This window comes from Cydia splendana, chromosome 10 (assembly GCF_910591565.1).
Source record: "Cydia splendana chromosome 10, ilCydSple1.2, whole genome shotgun sequence".
NCBI lineage: Eukaryota > Metazoa > Arthropoda > Insecta > Lepidoptera > Tortricidae > Cydia > Cydia splendana.
Genome location: NC_085969.1, coordinates 22,191,896 through 22,208,972, shown reverse-complemented (window position 1 = coordinate 22,208,972; position 17,077 = coordinate 22,191,896). Strand labels below are relative to the sequence as shown.

The 17,077-nt window shown below is 38.5% G+C and overlaps 2 protein-coding genes across 2 annotated transcripts in view; one reads left to right on the top strand and one right to left on the bottom strand.

Annotated features, from left to right (window-relative positions):
* LOC134794435 (uncharacterized) overlaps window positions 1-17,077 on the top strand; it is a 44,253-nt gene that overhangs the window by 208 nt on the left and 26,968 nt on the right. Inside the window, exons 2-4 of the mRNA XM_063766248.1 lie at window positions 336-464; window positions 2,226-2,345; window positions 2,586-2,712. Coding sequence (XP_063622318.1) covers window positions 336-464; window positions 2,226-2,345; window positions 2,586-2,712 — 376 coding nt within the window. The remainder of the gene's footprint in view (window positions 1-335; window positions 465-2,225; window positions 2,346-2,585; window positions 2,713-17,077) is intronic.
* On the bottom strand, window positions 3,668-15,103 carry LOC134794538 (collagen alpha-2(I) chain-like). The gene is made up of 6 exons (XM_063766348.1): window positions 15,091-15,103; window positions 13,583-13,703; window positions 8,449-8,613; window positions 5,694-5,790; window positions 5,132-5,204; window positions 3,668-4,943 (listed from the first exon to the last, which is right to left on the bottom strand). The coding sequence occupies exons 1-6, from the start codon at window positions 15,101-15,103 to the stop codon at window positions 3,904-3,906; spliced, it is 1,509 nt and encodes a 502-aa protein (XP_063622418.1). The 3' UTR covers window positions 3,668-3,903.

Below are 17,077 nucleotides of genomic sequence, written 5' to 3'. Positions count from 1 at the left end.
GGAGCTTCGTTTTCTATAGAAAGCACCACGTGATCACCGATCAGCCGTCATAGAAAATGACATGTCGGATGCCTCGGCCCTGGCACGCCCCGGGCACGGCCCGGTTTAGCATGAGTCATAATAAATGGAACTCAATTGTTTTACCTTTGACAATAGGAATCCAAATTACCATAAAATGTACCTATGAAAAATAATATAAATAATAATAATTTCAGCCTATATACGTCCCACTGTTGGCACAGGCCTCCTCTCATGCGCGGGAGGACTTGGGCTATAGTCCCCACGCTAAAAAATAAATCATAGTTAAACTAATAGCTTCCCCATCATCATCACAGGTGCTGTACTACACGTGGCGGCTGTGCTCCGTGGTGTTCTCTCACTTCGTGATGATCAGCCTCGTGGTGGCGTACTGCATATTGGGGGCTGTCACATTCGAGAAGCTGGAAGCCGCACACGAGAGGGAGGTACTCATACTACACTACATTTCATTTAGTTAGCTAAATTAGCTAGACAGTTTTATTTTCTCGCTTTTCGAGTTTTAATTTTTCGTTAAGCCGTTCGCAAATTCGTTTTAGATCGCCTAGATGACTTTGTAGACTTTTGCGGTTTTCTATTGTTGCACGAAGCCTTAAAGAATTATTTGTGCCCTTTTGTGCTTTTGTGTGCTTTTGATGTTTTAAATTTCCCCCTTGTCCCTCAATTAACACATTATCATCATTATTTTACTTCCTAAAGCCGATATTAATACGCATTTTCTTTTCTTTCGTATGATAATCATGCTTTCCCAGATATTTTGTGGTAATTAATGTTTGGGCCAACAGGCGTTACCAAAACTTTAGCACGACAACGAACATCCAGTGTGGATGCATACCTACTGTCATAAATACATAACGTCTGTAAGTAATTGATTACCTTTTTCACAGAATGTAAATACATCAGCCATTCCCACATCTCTCACACATGTAATTGCTCTAATAACGTATTCACTCGCTGCGATCTGGATCTCGTACGCAGGTGTCGACAGCTCGCGTCGGCGCAAGTTTCTCTCACCAAGAGCTGATAGACCGACGATATGCTATTTATATTAACTATTCTAGTTTATTAATTTCGACGCCTTTTGATCTACCTTTAATAAAAAGTTGGTTGGTGTTTCAGAAAATAATACTTAATCGATCGTTCTTATCTAACAGAAGATAAGAATATTTTAATCGAGCTCATAATGGTGCGATTGATCATTGAATTTGCTGGTAGCTTCGTGTAAGGCGCTATTTTCTACTTTATTTGACCCTATTTTTTAGAAAATATAAGTGTCAAGTTAACACTAATAATTTTATGAGGTTGGACCAGCTGAAATGTATATACTGTAGACTCAAATCCGATAAGTGAGTACCTAAGCAATAAGCATGTAGAGTCTGTGCGGAAAGAGAAGAGTCGTGGAATGTATATAACTCTAAGCCTGTGAACTGTATTTGTAAGAATCGGAGAGCTAACCCTTTATTAAAATAATTTTGCTTAAGTACCGTTTTGGCGTACGTTGCCGACGTGCAGAGGTCTCTGACTGCTGGCTCCCTGATTCTATGTATATTGCACAATACACTTGAGGTTTTTTAGGAACATGGAATTTTGTTTTAAATATGGAAGTAGTTTAATTTATATAATACGTGATGACACTGAACTGTGATGGTCCGTCAGTTTGTACTACTTTTTGATGTATCGGCGGCCAGTAGGTATTAATCGCGAAATTCCGAAATGAGTTAGCATAGTGTCGAGACCCTCGGTCCGTGGGGCCCGGGAGCTCAGAGTCTGTTCATAAATTTGTCCAAACGGCTGGTTGAGGTCACTGGGGAGAAAAGAGCTGGCAGCTTCCTCGCTCAACGAATAAGCGTTACGATTCAGCGAGGAAATGCTGCCAGTATCCTTGGCACTATGCGCCAGGGGCCCTCTTTAGACATAGATTTTTAGGTTGTTTTATTTTTTCTTTTTTAGGTTTAGTTTTACTTTTGTAGGTAGTTTTAATTTTAGGTTACTTTTTATTGTAAGTTTGGTGTTGTGTAACAATGAATAAATAAGCATAGTTTTAGATTAAACAAATGTGAGATACTAAAGATACTAAACACAGTATAAAATTATAAATAAATATGGTCGTGGAAAATCGGCTTGTCATAAATCTCATAAAGCTAAAATTTTGTCTCAGTGACTAATCTACTTGCTTAATTTTTTGACAGGTGAAGATGAACATCTCTCGTCTCCGTCGTAACACCACGGACAGCATCTGGGGAATGACGAAGAACGCCACCTACTTCAACGAGTCCAACTGGACGGCTGATGTGGTCGACATGCTCAAGGTATTCTCTACCGTGAAATCGTCAAACTTGCTGGCCTTACTGCCTTAGAGAAAAAATATCGCCTGACAGTATAAAACATATATCAAGAGCAAAATAGGACTGTATGAACCGTTAATAAAAAGCTAGATTGTAAGCAAACCAACTCTATGAAGAATAAATTATCCTTGAGATCCTGTCCTGTTTACTGGAAGAAATAATGGTAAGCAATACAGGCATTATAACATTTCTATTCATCCATAGGACTTTGAAAACGCGTTGCTTTTGGAGATGAAAGTGAGAGGCTGGGACGGCAGCGAGAGCACCACCCACATCCAGTGGACGTTCACGGGCGCGCTGTTCTACTCCATCATCGTCATCACCACCATCGGTCAGTGATCTCATTTATTGACCCGAGCGAAAGCGGTCTTTTCGCTGACCAGATTTTATGGTTGAAATGTTGGAATTTGGCTCTTTCCGTGGGTCATAGTTTGGAAATCCACAGGATCTACTCCAGATTGTATTATAGGGAAACACGAAGGGCTGAAGACCTTGAGTAGGTAGCCTTAGGTTGACGCTTACGAATAGTTATAAGTACCATTATTTACCCATCCTAAATTTTAATACCTAATTGACTAAATTTTAAGTACATATGTATTTACCGGTAGTTGTTTTAAAAATAAACGAAAAAGAATATGAATAATGTGCTTTGCTTAAAATTAATGAATACACACTGTCAAATTAGCATCAAACACCGACGTAATGATAGTAAACATTTTTTTGAATAAAAATATTTTTTTGGTTGACGCTGGCCGCGCTGGCGCCGCGCCAGCAACGCCATCTATCAAAACTTTATCCTCAAACAAACTCGTTTTATTTCTGAAAGCATTCGACGGATTTACGACACGTCTACACGCGAATATTACGACCAAGAATATTAACAGAAGTCCATCAGATATATTGGAGCGGCCAAGGAGTTGAAAAATATCTGAACATACAATTTAATTTCTTCAAAGTAATACACTTTAAGTTCTTGAAAATAGAGGCTTTGTTTGGATTTTAGTGAGGCCGAAATATTTTATGGCGACTACATTAATTAATTTTACGTAAGGCGCGAACTGACCTTGGATGACGTTACGATGAACTTGTCTTGGAAGAGAGATTCTGTTGAAAGTAGCTGGAAATGCAGCTTCTGAATTAGGTACTTTCAAGATAATCATTCTGCAGGAGGAGATGCAAAATTAGTGTGTCATCTAAGGTCAATATTTCGCGGCTCCAAAAAATTATTAGAACATTTCGCCTTGAGTTAAGTCCTTGATTACAACAAAATGAAAAGCAACACAAGTTTTTACATCCGTTTATTCATCATATACCCACTTCTGTTTCTTTCTCTGTCGATTAACCTTCCTTTTCGGACACCCTGCAATAATGAATTCCTTAATTTAAAACTAAGCTTTATTTAACAAGCGTATGGCAAGCGTCCGGCGTCGTCACTAGCATTATGGCTCGTTAGCTACACTGATATTTATACAACACTCACGCACATGATTAGTGTTATTAGTCACTTAGCTTATCACAGATACTAGAAGCCGTACCCACCGTAGCCGCCGTAGCCGCGGCCTCCACGAGGGCCTATGACGCCAGTAGGCCCCCCGGGACCGACCAGCAGCCGCTGCCCGGGGCCTATAATACCTGTAGGGCCTCCAGGACCTGTGAGAATCCCGGGCCCCGTTTGCCACCGCCCCCGCCTGCCGCCCGGCCCTATGATGCCCGTAGGGCCGCCCGGACCTACTAAAACTTGGGCGCTTTCGGCACCATGAGACGCACCTTGCTTGTGATTCGGCCCGATGCCGCCTGTAGGTCCGCCGGGACCGACGAGTACTTGAGGAACGCCTATGTGGCCGGTCGGGCCTTCCGGGCCGACCAATACACCGGGGTGCTGATTAAAGCCTGGTGCGGTGAAGTCTCTGTCATCTCGATAACCTGGGCCAACCACACCTGTGGGTCCATCGGGGCCGACTAGAACTTCTGGGTAACGTTTATTTGCAGCTATTCTGTTCTCGTGGTCGATGACATCGGTGACCAAAACTCCAGGATTCCGTTGTTTTGGCCCAAGAGTAATCCTATTGTCACCGTAATTTGGACCAATTACACCGGAAGGTCCATCAGGACCAACTAAAACGCCAGGACTTTGGTTCTGGTGGTATCTATTATTGCGATTATTTGGGCCAATAACACCAGTAGGGCCCTCAGGTCCGACTAAAAGTCCAGGATTGCGTTGGTTATTTCCATCGTGATATCTACCACCGCCATTAGGACCAATAATGCCAGTGGATCCTTCCGGCCCCACTAAGACTTGTTTGTTCGATCCGGGTCCTATGTGCCCAGTAGGGCCAGATGGTCCCACTAAGATCCTATTTTCGCGGCGCCCTGGTCCTATATGTCCAGTGGGTCCTCCAGGTCCAAAAAGCAAGCCCCGGTATTCTCCTCCGTTCTGGTACCCGTTGACACTTGGCTTCAGGGCCCCTATGATATCCTCGTCAGGGCTCCCAAAGGGGCCTGCTATGCTCTCGTGACTTGGAAGCAGCATGGGACGTTCATCTTCTAATTCGCTAAAAATCCCTGGAAAGTAATTAATGCTTATTACTATTTAGACCTTTGGCATAATTCTATCCGATCGCAATGCGTAGGTATTTTTAATCGTTCATGGATTCATATAGCTACGAAGGTAAAATAAATAAGTAAATCTAAATGTGATGATGAGTGATATTGAACGAATTACATATTTTATTCTTACTGAATGCACTAACCTGAGTCAGTGTTATGCGGATTTCTGTTCGGCCTTTTGTAGCAACATAGATTTTGGCCGGATGGACACGCTCTCTGAAAGGGAACATAAACCGAGTTTAATATGAGTTAAAACCTGTAATCCTTACATGCAGAGGATTAAAGATATAATTTAATTATGCTGTGGTGCATAAAGAAAGTACCATTAGACTTGGATTGGAGTGGATAAAGGCCCTTGACAAAAATTGCAATTAAAAAAAAACAGTGCATTTTTTTGATATTTAATATGAACATTAGCACGCAGCGATCAAGAGGCAGAGGTAGACCGCCCGCCACTTGGTGGTACACTGTCGAAAGGGACCTAAAAACTCAGAATATCCCATTGTTGACAACCCAGGACAGACCGGCCTGGCGCAAACGCACAAGAAGGCCCGACCCCAAATGAAGTTGGGATTAAGGGCAGGAAGAAGAAGAAGAAGAATAAGAAGAATATAATAGGTCAATATTTTTAATCAACACACAGAAGCTAACTCAAAATACTAAATATATGATTATATTATTCGGTAGGTATAGACAAATACCAACCTCAGAATTGCCGCGCGAGTGGCAGGAGGCCGTCAAAGAAGTGACGCACTTGCAATACTGCAACGAGTCCAGAGTGCCGTCCGAGTACTGTTGAGGCCTGCAAACAACATTTCGTCGGGTGAGAATACGTTTGTGCCATACGCCACTTACATGGTTTGCAGGAGAGCGAAAATAAGCAGAAAAAAATATTTTTCGGAAAGTTTTACATTTAGGAAATATTGAACGTATACCGGGTGTGGCCTGTAACATGAGCAAAAAATTTAACTGTAGGCTGCACTCCTCATACTGACCAACATTTGTTCAGCGACTTTCAAAAATAACTTGTGGTTTGATTTTTATCACACTTTAAAGTTTATTCTAAGACGCAATGTATTGCAAATTTTGTTATGTTTAAGGCGTGACAAGCAACGTCAATCACAATAATATGGCGTGGCGATGGCGTCCATTGAAGATAATATTTATTTTGTATGAAAAATAGGGAGTCTAAATACTTCATAATTTTTAAAAGTTGTTGAATAAAAGTGTCACCGTTTGAGGAGTGACAATCTATGTTTTAATTCTTTGCTCGTGTTACAGGCCACACCGTGTATATCATTTAGGCATATATGTTTACTATTTATTTTATAGTACCAAACAAATATTGTGAATACAGTGGTAATCATGAAATAAAAGCATTTTTATTTTTGCCATATCCGTTTTGATGAGTAAATGTTAAACGTATAATGTATGACATGACACAAAAGTTGTGGATATGTCACACTTTTGTGATAATTTTCTGTTGACAGAGTGTAATTATCCTATAGTGAATTGCGGATATGGAGAAAGCTCTGCCATTTTTGCAATCAGAAATTCGTACGGCCGTCCTAAAATTAAAAACAAATAAGTGCCCAGGAGAAGATGGAATTACAACTGACATAATAAAAGCTTTCGGTGACTCTATATACCCAATTTTAACTAATCTATTTAATCCAGTCCTGTCACAAGAGAATATTCCTGACCCATGGAAAAGATGTACTATTTCTTTGCTATATAAAAAAGGAGACCCGAAAAATATCGGCAACTACAGGCCTATAAGTTTATTACCAACTATCTACAAACTCTTTACGACGACTCTACTAAACCGCATTACAAAAGATATAGACGAAAACCAAACACGAGACCAAGCCGGTTTCCGGAAAAACTACTCTACTATAGATCACCTTTTCACTGTTACGCAAGTTATGGAAAAATGCACAGAGTACAAAAAAACGCTCTACATGGTATTTAAAGCATTTGATACTATAAACCATAACAAACTATGGGAAGCTTTAGAAAAACAAGGAATACATAATAAATACATAACATTATTGAAAAACATCTATTCGGAATGCAACGCAAAAGTAAAACTAGAAAAACCAGGAGAGTCGTTCAATATCGGGAAAGGAGTAAGACAGGGAGACACGATATCACCGAAGCTTTTTATAGCATTACTTGAATTTATTTTTAGAAATTTCCAATGGAATAAAAAAGGCATAAATATGAATGGTGAATACTTATGTAATTTACGGTTCGCAGATGACATTATTTTACTATCGGAAATTCACGTAGAGCTTCAAGAAATGATAAACAGCCTTAACATAGAGAGCAAAAAATGCGGGCTACATATGAACCCAGATAAAACTAAAGCAATGACAAATGCAATAAAAAAATCACTCTGCGTCGATAACCACAACATAGAATATGTAGACGACTATATATATACTTAGGTCAGAACATAAGCTTTACAGACAGGACCGAAACAGAAGTAAAAAGACGAATCACTCTAAGTTGGAAGAAATACTGGTCACTAAAAAGTATATTTAAAGGCAAATTTCCGCTCCGTATTAAAAAGAAAATAATGGACTCGAACGTACTACCAACTCTCACATACGGTTGTCAAACATGGGCTCCAACAGCATCCTGTAGAAAAAAGGTCAGGACTTTCCAAAGAGCAATGGAGCGCAGTATGTTAGGTTACAAGCTGAAGGACCGCATCAGGAGCAGCGACATAAGGTCTAAAACAAAAATCATAGACGCACTAGAAATGACTGCAAAACTTAAATGGAAATGGGCCGGACACGTCGCAAGACTAAACGACAACCGATGGAGTCAACGTGTTGTGCACTGGTTCACCAGACGAGCAGAGGGCAAACGGAAACACGGACATCCTCTTCGCCGCTGGAAAGATGACATCGTGGCAGTGGCTGGAAACCACTGGACCCGCTTGGCCCAAAACAGGAACGACTGGCATGAGATGGAGGAGGCCTTCGTCCAGAAATGGATGATTCCCGCGTAACAAACCAATAGTTACCACTTAATTTTAGTATTATAATTAGTTTTTTTTTAGTTTTATACGTAAATAAGTTAATCACTATGTACCTACTTTCAGGGAAATAAAGGCTATTTTATTTAATTTTATTTTTATTTTATTTATTTATTTATTTAAATTGAGGATATGGCACAACATTTTTCAAAAATGTTTTTTTTTTTCAAAAACCGGTTAGTGTCAATTATAGCATCTTTTTGGGTATTTTAGGAATCATTAAAAACCGATTTTCTCAAAAATGGATATTGCACAAACGTATTCTCAGCTGACGATTTATTTATTTAAATTTTGATTCAGGCAACAAGGCCCATACTTATTACAAATACCTAAACACTACTTAGACGTAGAAACGTCTGCTCTTGAGTTGGATTTAGCAGTTTGCCCTGGAACGTTTTAGTAATGGTTACCCACCTGATGAGCTTCATCAGCTGCAGGTCATGAGCTGTGAGTCGTTGCGAGTGAGGTTCTGACTGGACGGCGTAGCGGCCGGACGCGGCCCCGGCCGCCGGACGGTTGTAGAAGCCCTCGGTCTCCACTGGAGGTTTGATTTCGTCCGCTTGTACTTTATTCGGCCGCCTGGAATCAATCAGTAAATAGATGTTAATTTTACAATTTTTTTCTTAAAATGGACCAAATCGATTAATCGTCAAATTCATCGATTAATGATATGTATTACAAAGGTTCCAAAACTGAAGCCAAATAACACTACACACTACAAGCATTTATTTAAGCCAGATTCTATAATAGACGTAATATGTTAGGTACCAAGCGCAGATATAGCCTTAGACATTATTTATGCAAGGCATTAGAAATCGCCCAAATCGGACAAATCAAAGACTAGTAATAGTAGTAGTAAGTAATAGTAGTAATTATAATAATTACAACGTTATGAGTACAATCAGTATCGCAACGCTGAATGTAAATTAAATCAATCCGGCATGAGATCAAGACACGCAAAAAACAACTTCAATCACAAGTAGGTACCTACTTATATAGTAATAGGAACTCTTAACGTCACAAAGACAAGGTACACTACGTATCATAGATTGATTAGAACCTTTTGAAAACAAAATAAAGTAGCATATTGCTTTCTGAACAAATGAAATTCGTCCCAATTTACAATACAACAAAGTTCAAATTAAAAATAAGAAAATGATGTATAGTGGGCCTTATGAGGTTAACTGACATGATTACACTGATGTGAACCTTATAACTTTAAAATATGGTTTACTATCAGTTAGCAGTGTGGACGATGGTGTGACCCACGACCAGGGGCAAAATTGCGTTCACCATTTTTTGCGGATTGCGGAAGCATGTGTAATAGTTTTTGCTCCATATTCAGGGTGTAGTAATAGACTGGTCATGGATCAATGGAAGCGAAAGGTCTAATGTTATTTGGGAATTCCCTGAGTGTTACGCCGCCGCCAAATGATGAAACCGAAGGAAGACAATGCAACTGTTGCAAACTGTTTCTTTGTTGGTTGGATAGAGTTGTTAGATTGTTAATATCGATAAAAGAACCTGCATAATTGTTTACCTTTGCGATATGACCGTTTGGTCATCTAGGTATCTCAACGGTAAACAATTACCCAAGTCAAATTGCCCAAAACATTAAATTAGCTTAAAAATAATAATACAAACTATCTCTAAACTAAATAAACTTAAAATTGCCCAAGTATGCTTATTATGTAGAATACGTAACACATCATTTTTCTAAAAAAACTGCTACCAATAACTACATAATAAAACAAGATACATATGATCTATTCATATAATTTCAAAATATAAGTCATTGAAGCAAAAATCTTTGTTGTTTTTCAAACGATCATAGGCCATTCGACATTGCAAACAAAACTATTGTTATCTTCACATGACATGTGTAAAGTTGTAGCCAAAGACCTTATCTGTCAATTTATTGACAAAGAACAAAGTGAAGCCATGACAAACCCGTTTCCCGCTTTTATCGTGTTACTTTGAAACAAGTTAACGCGAGAGTAACGCATGACACAATAGTAGACAAACGTGCCATCTCTACTTGTACCTAAATCTAGTAAATGTGACACATCAAGAAACGAAATCGACATAAAAACCATATTATTATCGGACCTAATCAATGTTTTTTTCGAGAGTCGAAAAAAACATTGATTATAAACTACTCCGATAAAAACTACTCCGATTCATGTAATAGAGGCTGAGTTAACTATAGTAGCTTTACATATACGTAGATCTTATTTGGCTTACAAATATTGTCTTAAATGTTTAACATGGACCAATAATAAAACTGTTGAATTTCTAGAAGTACTTGAGTTATCTTCTAGACGTAAGTACTGGCTAAGGAAAAAACCACCACTGCTTGCAACTGTTTACTCTGATGTAAAACATGAAAGGATATTTACCTCAAATCCCCTTAAAATGTTCAGTCTGGATACTTGGGTTTCTAATATACGTTTCAGAGATGTCATTCGTACTAATTTAGATTTAGTGCAATATGCAAAGAAATTATACCATCCTAGCGATATAAGAAACAATGTTTTATTGGTACTAAATGAAAAATGTGGAGATTGGCACAAAGTCGATACAGATGCATCAAAGACTGAAACTAGTATAGGAGCCGCATATTTTGACCCAGTGTTTAAAACCAAGAGTTGGTACAACATAATTTCAGAAATTTGTATTATGTCGGCGGAGTTATTTGCGATCTCGGAGGCCATATCTTATGCAGTTAGTTTAAAATGCAAAAATATCGTCATTTTTACGGACAGTAAATAAATAAATAAATCTTTTATTGTTCAAAAAATAAATAAATAAATCTTTATTGTTCAAAAAACACATACATGCTATATATGAAGTTGGAGCCCTGGAGACTGCGTTAGTTTACACTGTGTTGCAGCCCCAGTGGTTGCCCGTATTACATAATCAGCTAGAATTTGAAAGAACAATTTGACTTAAATTGTAACATAAGAAGTATGGACAATAAACTCTTTTATATAATATCTAGTTTAGGTACAAACAATAGTAAAAGTGCTTTGCAACATGTAGCTCGCTGCGCCTCTGGAAATAGAGGTACAGCGATAGCTTACACTGTGCTTGATAAATTGTACTCTTTACCTACTGATATGTCTTTGAGACTGCAATGGATCCCCGCACACATAGGATTAAGTGGAAATTAGGAGGTTGACATTTTAGCCAAAGAAGCCTGCACAGTTGGATCAGAAATTTACGTTACACCAGACTTTACAGAAAAATTACATAAATACAATAAGAAAGTACGTGGGATATGGAAAGTACACTTTGATGAGCGTTGTAAAGAAAAAGGTATATGGTACAGGACTATGCAGTGTGAACCTCCTCATATTCCTTGGTTTATGAATGCTAGGTTAGGTAGGAAATTAATTAAGATTTCGTTCAGGACACATTCCTCTGAAAAATTTCGCTTTTATGATGAAGAAAGTGCCATCCCCAAACTGCGAAGCTTGCAATGTTGTAGAGGATGTTCAACATGTATTGGTGGAATGTGTACGTGCGGAACGAAGGTAATAGACAATTGTTGATCAAGTCACTAAATCTTAATAGGTTAGATGTAGGCGCATTTCAAAGCATCTTGGCGGCACCAATCTCCGAAGAGGCAAAGGAGATATATTTATTTGTGTATAATTATGTTAGTCAGTATACTGTCAGGCCGTAGATGATTGTAATTTAGTTTAAGGTACGATGGGACTGGCGTAATCTTTATCCACGTGATAAAATTTCCGTCAATTTATTAAGACCTCGCGAAAGTGACGGACACTGTCTTTTACGGACACTGTCGTTTGCCCGCTGTCACGTAGATAACAACGACCATTATATCCGTACTGTAGAGGACTAGAGGAGATCAGTCGGACATACATACCGGACATACGAAAGCAGTTATGCCCAAGTTGAAACGGAGACGTTCACGGAGACGATCAATTAAAATAAACTGTTGCACGCATAGAGGAGTGTGAACTACCAATGTTTGGGATTCCTGGTAATCCGAAGATAGGTTAGCAATGTTAGCATACTAACTTGTTAAGAAGTTCGATCTGAGGTACAGAGCACAATGACGCAAGCCAATCCGTCGCCATTGTGGCGTCGGATACAACGGACACGATAATTATCGGATCGGACAATACCATGTCGGATGTTGGCCAAGGAAGATTGTCTGGTTGCGTGCGAGATCTGACGTCAATTCCTTTAGGTATGTATAAGGGTACCTACTATTAACATCTCTGATTCAATCCATGTTTTAGTGGCAATTGTGGACAGATGTGAATAAAGCACGCGATCCCCAACGGCTTGCCTATTTTGAAAAAATTGACATTTTATCCTACAAATTCTTAAAGTAATGGGAAATTTGTTACTAATAACTTTTTTTCCAATCTCGTCGATGGCCTTGTATGGCGCTTGGGTGTCATTCTGAATTCCTAACAACGTTTGTCCTAAAGTCACTTGCCCTAACTGGTTTGTCCTAATGGGCACATGCCCTAACGATCAATTGTCATAACGATTTTCCATAATGTAATGGTTAGCCTAAGACTCATTTGCCCTAAGCATTTGTACCATAACTATCAAGATCCCTAATGTTTTTTACCATATTCTTCGAAATCCCTAACAGTGTTTGGCATAAAATAACATGTTCTAACTGTTTTGACCTAATGGCTATTACCCTAATGATCAATCGTCATAACAGTTACTTTTCCTATTGATCAATTATCATAACAATTACTTTCCATAATGAATGGTAACGAACTGTTGCCACAAAAGTGGGTTAGGTTAGGTTAGAACCGTGACCCTCGCAAAAACGAACTGCTGCCACAAAAGTGGGTTAGGTTAGGTTAGAACTGCGACCATTGTAAAAACGAAATGTTGCCACAAAAGTGGGTTAGGTTAGGTTAGAACTGTGATCCTCGCAAAAACGAACTGCTGTCACAAAAGTGGGTTAGGTTAGGTTAGAACTGTGACCATTGTAAAAACGAAATGCAATAGGGAAATCAAAATTAGGGCATACGAGTGTTAGGTCAAGCAACGATAGGCTAAATGAAATTAGGTAACATGATGGTTAGGATATATAATTTTTAGGCCTAACAATAATTAGGCAAAAAAATAATTATGCTACATAACATTAGGATAAATACTCAATATGGAAAGTGTCATTAGGGAAAAAGATATTAGGACAAAAAAAATCGCCCATTCGATAATAGGGAAACCAAAATTAGGGAATACGCGCGTTAGGACATCTGCTCATTATGACAAACAATATTAGGGAATGCAAAGATAGGAGAAAAGATTTTAGGGATTCAGATATAGATCCATGGCGCTTGTGATAAGCAATCAGAATGAAGGCTACTCAATATGCATTATGAAGACATTATCTCGGGGAAAACGCATTTTGCATACAATTAAGTGCATGAAGATGCTATGAAATAATTACGAGAGGTCAAGGCGCGGTTCATTTCATAAATTATTATATAGATTCCTTGCAAGACAATCTCTAGAATTATTGAGAAAAGTTGTTGAATATACCGACCTCTCATCGTCGACGAAGCGCACTTTAGTGTCGATGCGTACGGAGGCTGCGCGCGCGTTGTCGGGCCAGCGCCAGTTGTCGGCGCGGGCGGCGGTCAGCAGCACCAGAATACACGCTGCTCCTGCAAGATAAACCAAACTTTGACTTATCATAGTTATCATACTTGCACTGGTACAAAAGTTGCATCGTAATGTTGCCAGTGATGTCTCAATTAATCGCCATACAGCCTAACTTTTGTCCACTTCTTAGCATGATTTACATATACATAATTATTTTAGAATTTACTGTTTATAATTTTATCCTACTGAATATTTTAGCATTGTTAAGTAACAATGTACAGCACGAGGCCTAACCAGAGGCCAGCCAACTTATCTTCGCCCGATCATCATCAATATCATCATCCCCATTAAACGTGGGTTATTAAACTATAATCAATGGGCGACACGCATCAGTGACCACACCGTTCCTTCAGTAACAATTCTGAAGCCGTGGTGACACATGGACATGAGTCAGGAGGCTGACGCATTCCTGCAATTTATAGAACGCTACTTGGAGATAATGATATATTGTCCCATTGTCTACGATCACGTGATTCACGTGTGACGTTATTACGTAATATCGTAAGTTATATAGGATGGGGAGGAATGGCAAATAGAGTCGGACCAAGATAACTCTGCTTGGCATTTGCAATGACAGAGTGTGGATATGTCACCATTAATGTCAAATTTCTATGAAAATATGACGTTTATAATGACACCCCCTCACTTTGATCTGTTGAAGGCAGTGCAAAGTTAGCTAGACGGTGTTTTTGATTAAACTACGATAACATTGGAAATTGATTAGCATTCGCTGTGCGTCATCCATTGTCAAGAATTATCTTAGGCTATGGGTCAAGCCTGAGATGGGTCTGTTTTGTAAACATTGCTTAAGTATTCGTTGCTTGCACCTGTAGCAATAAAGGGCCATTCCAGAAAAGTGTCAGGTAGGTAGGTAGGGGACGTGACGTTACATTTACACTTCTGAAGTTCTGATTAAGCTAAGAACGGCTTCTTAGATTTATTATACTTAATATTTGGTGTGGTAACGTTTGATAACTTAGCTTTAAAAACATGTAACTCAGATTTCTGTTCTGCAGGTTATTAAAGTAATTTCCAGACCTACGCGTGACAAAGTAGACCTTTTTGTGGAATGCCCCTTGCCTCTAAAAGTCTCGGGATTCATAATCTGTCATTCCACGGCGGCGCAGCCGCAGCGGCGTGTGCTATACTATGCACTGCTGGGACTTTAAAGGACACGCTCCCGGGAATTCCTGACACTGATTTTTCCCGGAAATTCTCGAAAATCGGCACTATCACCAGGTATAGGCGAACTGAATATTGGTGAACAATTTCCCAGGTAACTTCGAAACTTAGGAAAATTTATTAAACAAGGTTTTAAAATTAACTCTAAACATAAATACCTAAGGACTACTTGCACCATCCCACTAACCCGGGGTTAACCGGTTATACTTGAAGTTACCATGGTTACCAGTACAATTTGATACTGGGTAACCCGTTAACCCCGGGTTAGTCGGTTGGTGCAAGTGGCGCTAATAGTGCGAGTCAATAATTCTTGCAGCGTGTTTATTAGTTGGACCTTTTTATAATATTTATAATTATTATTTATATTGGCTGCTTTATTAAGCGGTGATAAATTGGTGCTTAACATTAACCCAAATGGAATTCAATCATTCTAAGTGCAATTACTCGTTACTCTGGCACTGATTCCTACTTACTAAGCGCTATGCATCCAGCTTTATCATGCGAACGGCTAAGGAGTGGAATTCACTTCCTGCAAATCTATTCCCAGTCCACTATAACTTGGACCTCTTTAAATCGAGATGTTCCATCCTAGACTGCATCGGCACTTACCATCAGGTGAGATTGTGGTGAATTGATTGTGATGTTTAACTTTTTCCAATAAAAAAAAAATAGATGCAAAAGTTATCAATATATTTAGTATTTATTTAACGCCTGTTGTTCAAAACCGATTTTAAATAAGTATCTATATACTTTATATTTGGAGTTCTACAATATGCTGGTCAGATATTCAATTTGCAAGACATTATCTGCGAAAAAGCTTTATGACTGACAGCACAGACCTTATAAGTACCTGATTCACGTATGACAATACGTTGTTATTTGACCCTGGCCTCAAAAACCTTGCAAACTCTTCATTATCTACACCAAATTGAGTTACGCTAATCAAATTAAATTATGAATTGAATGACATCAACAAAATGTTAGGACACAAATTCCCAAATTAGACCCGTCGTATAATTTTAACTAGCGTTGTTATGAGTCTACCAATGTAACTTTACTCTATTGCACACTATTTCGATACTCGATTTTACATTGCGGGCTGCGATACGATGTATTCGGTTACGCTTGGTAGTAAGGAAGCAATGTATGTCGCACATATGGGATTGTCTTGAACGTGTGTGTCGTGGTAGCGGCGTGGGCGGGCGGGGTTGCGCAAGGGCCCGTGCTTGTTCAAGGATCGTCTGTGGCAACGGAACCTTTTGTGGACTGGCTTGGCGACTTAAAGGTTGGGATTACCAACGTTTTGGTGTAGTGTACAAAGTTATAACTTTGACCTAACCGCAACATAAACTAAAGATTTATTTTATTTTACTTAAGAGAATTCTTAGAAAATCTAAAGGTTTCAAATGTCGAATAGGCATTGCAAGTTTGGGGGTTTCAATGTTCATGGTAGGCCCTATGGGTTGCCTTATGGTCCGCTTTGTAGCGTACCTAATTGGCGTAGGCTTTGTGGATAGCCGACGGAACGCAGCTAGGTTACGAATGTTACGAACATTTTAAATTAGCTCGGGTTAGTCGTATCACATTCATCGGAAACTCAAAACAACTTGACAAAGTTTTTAAACACAAGGGATACGCTTGATAACCTGGTAAGCATCCGGATTAATAATTGGGTATGGTTTGTTAAATGATTAGGGGCTGAGCTAAATTTTAAAGTAGGAACTTAATTGATTTATTTTTATTTTGGCTAGGTAAATAAAATTGTTGGCTCAATTATTTTGAAATAAAACAAAATAAAGAAAGAGAGAGAGAGAGAGGATAATAAGTACATTTTGAATTTTAAATTTTGCTTTTTTAGATAACCAGGATCCACATATTGTTTAGTTAGATATTCTGTTTTACTTAAAATAACTACTAAGGTTAGTAGGTTTAAATTCAAAAAAGGTTTAAAAATAAATAGTAATAGTAATTATCAAATGTAATGTAATGTTTAAAGCAATAAAGATTTTATTTATTTATTTATTTATTTTATTAACTAAATAAAAAAATACTGTTTACCGCTAAAACACATATATCAATAAAAGAGGAAAACACAAACCACAATAAAAATTAATTAAGATCACTTTGAAGCTTTTTCTGAAATTTAACAAATATAAGTAATCATTTTTAATGCAATATGACACGTAAATATTTA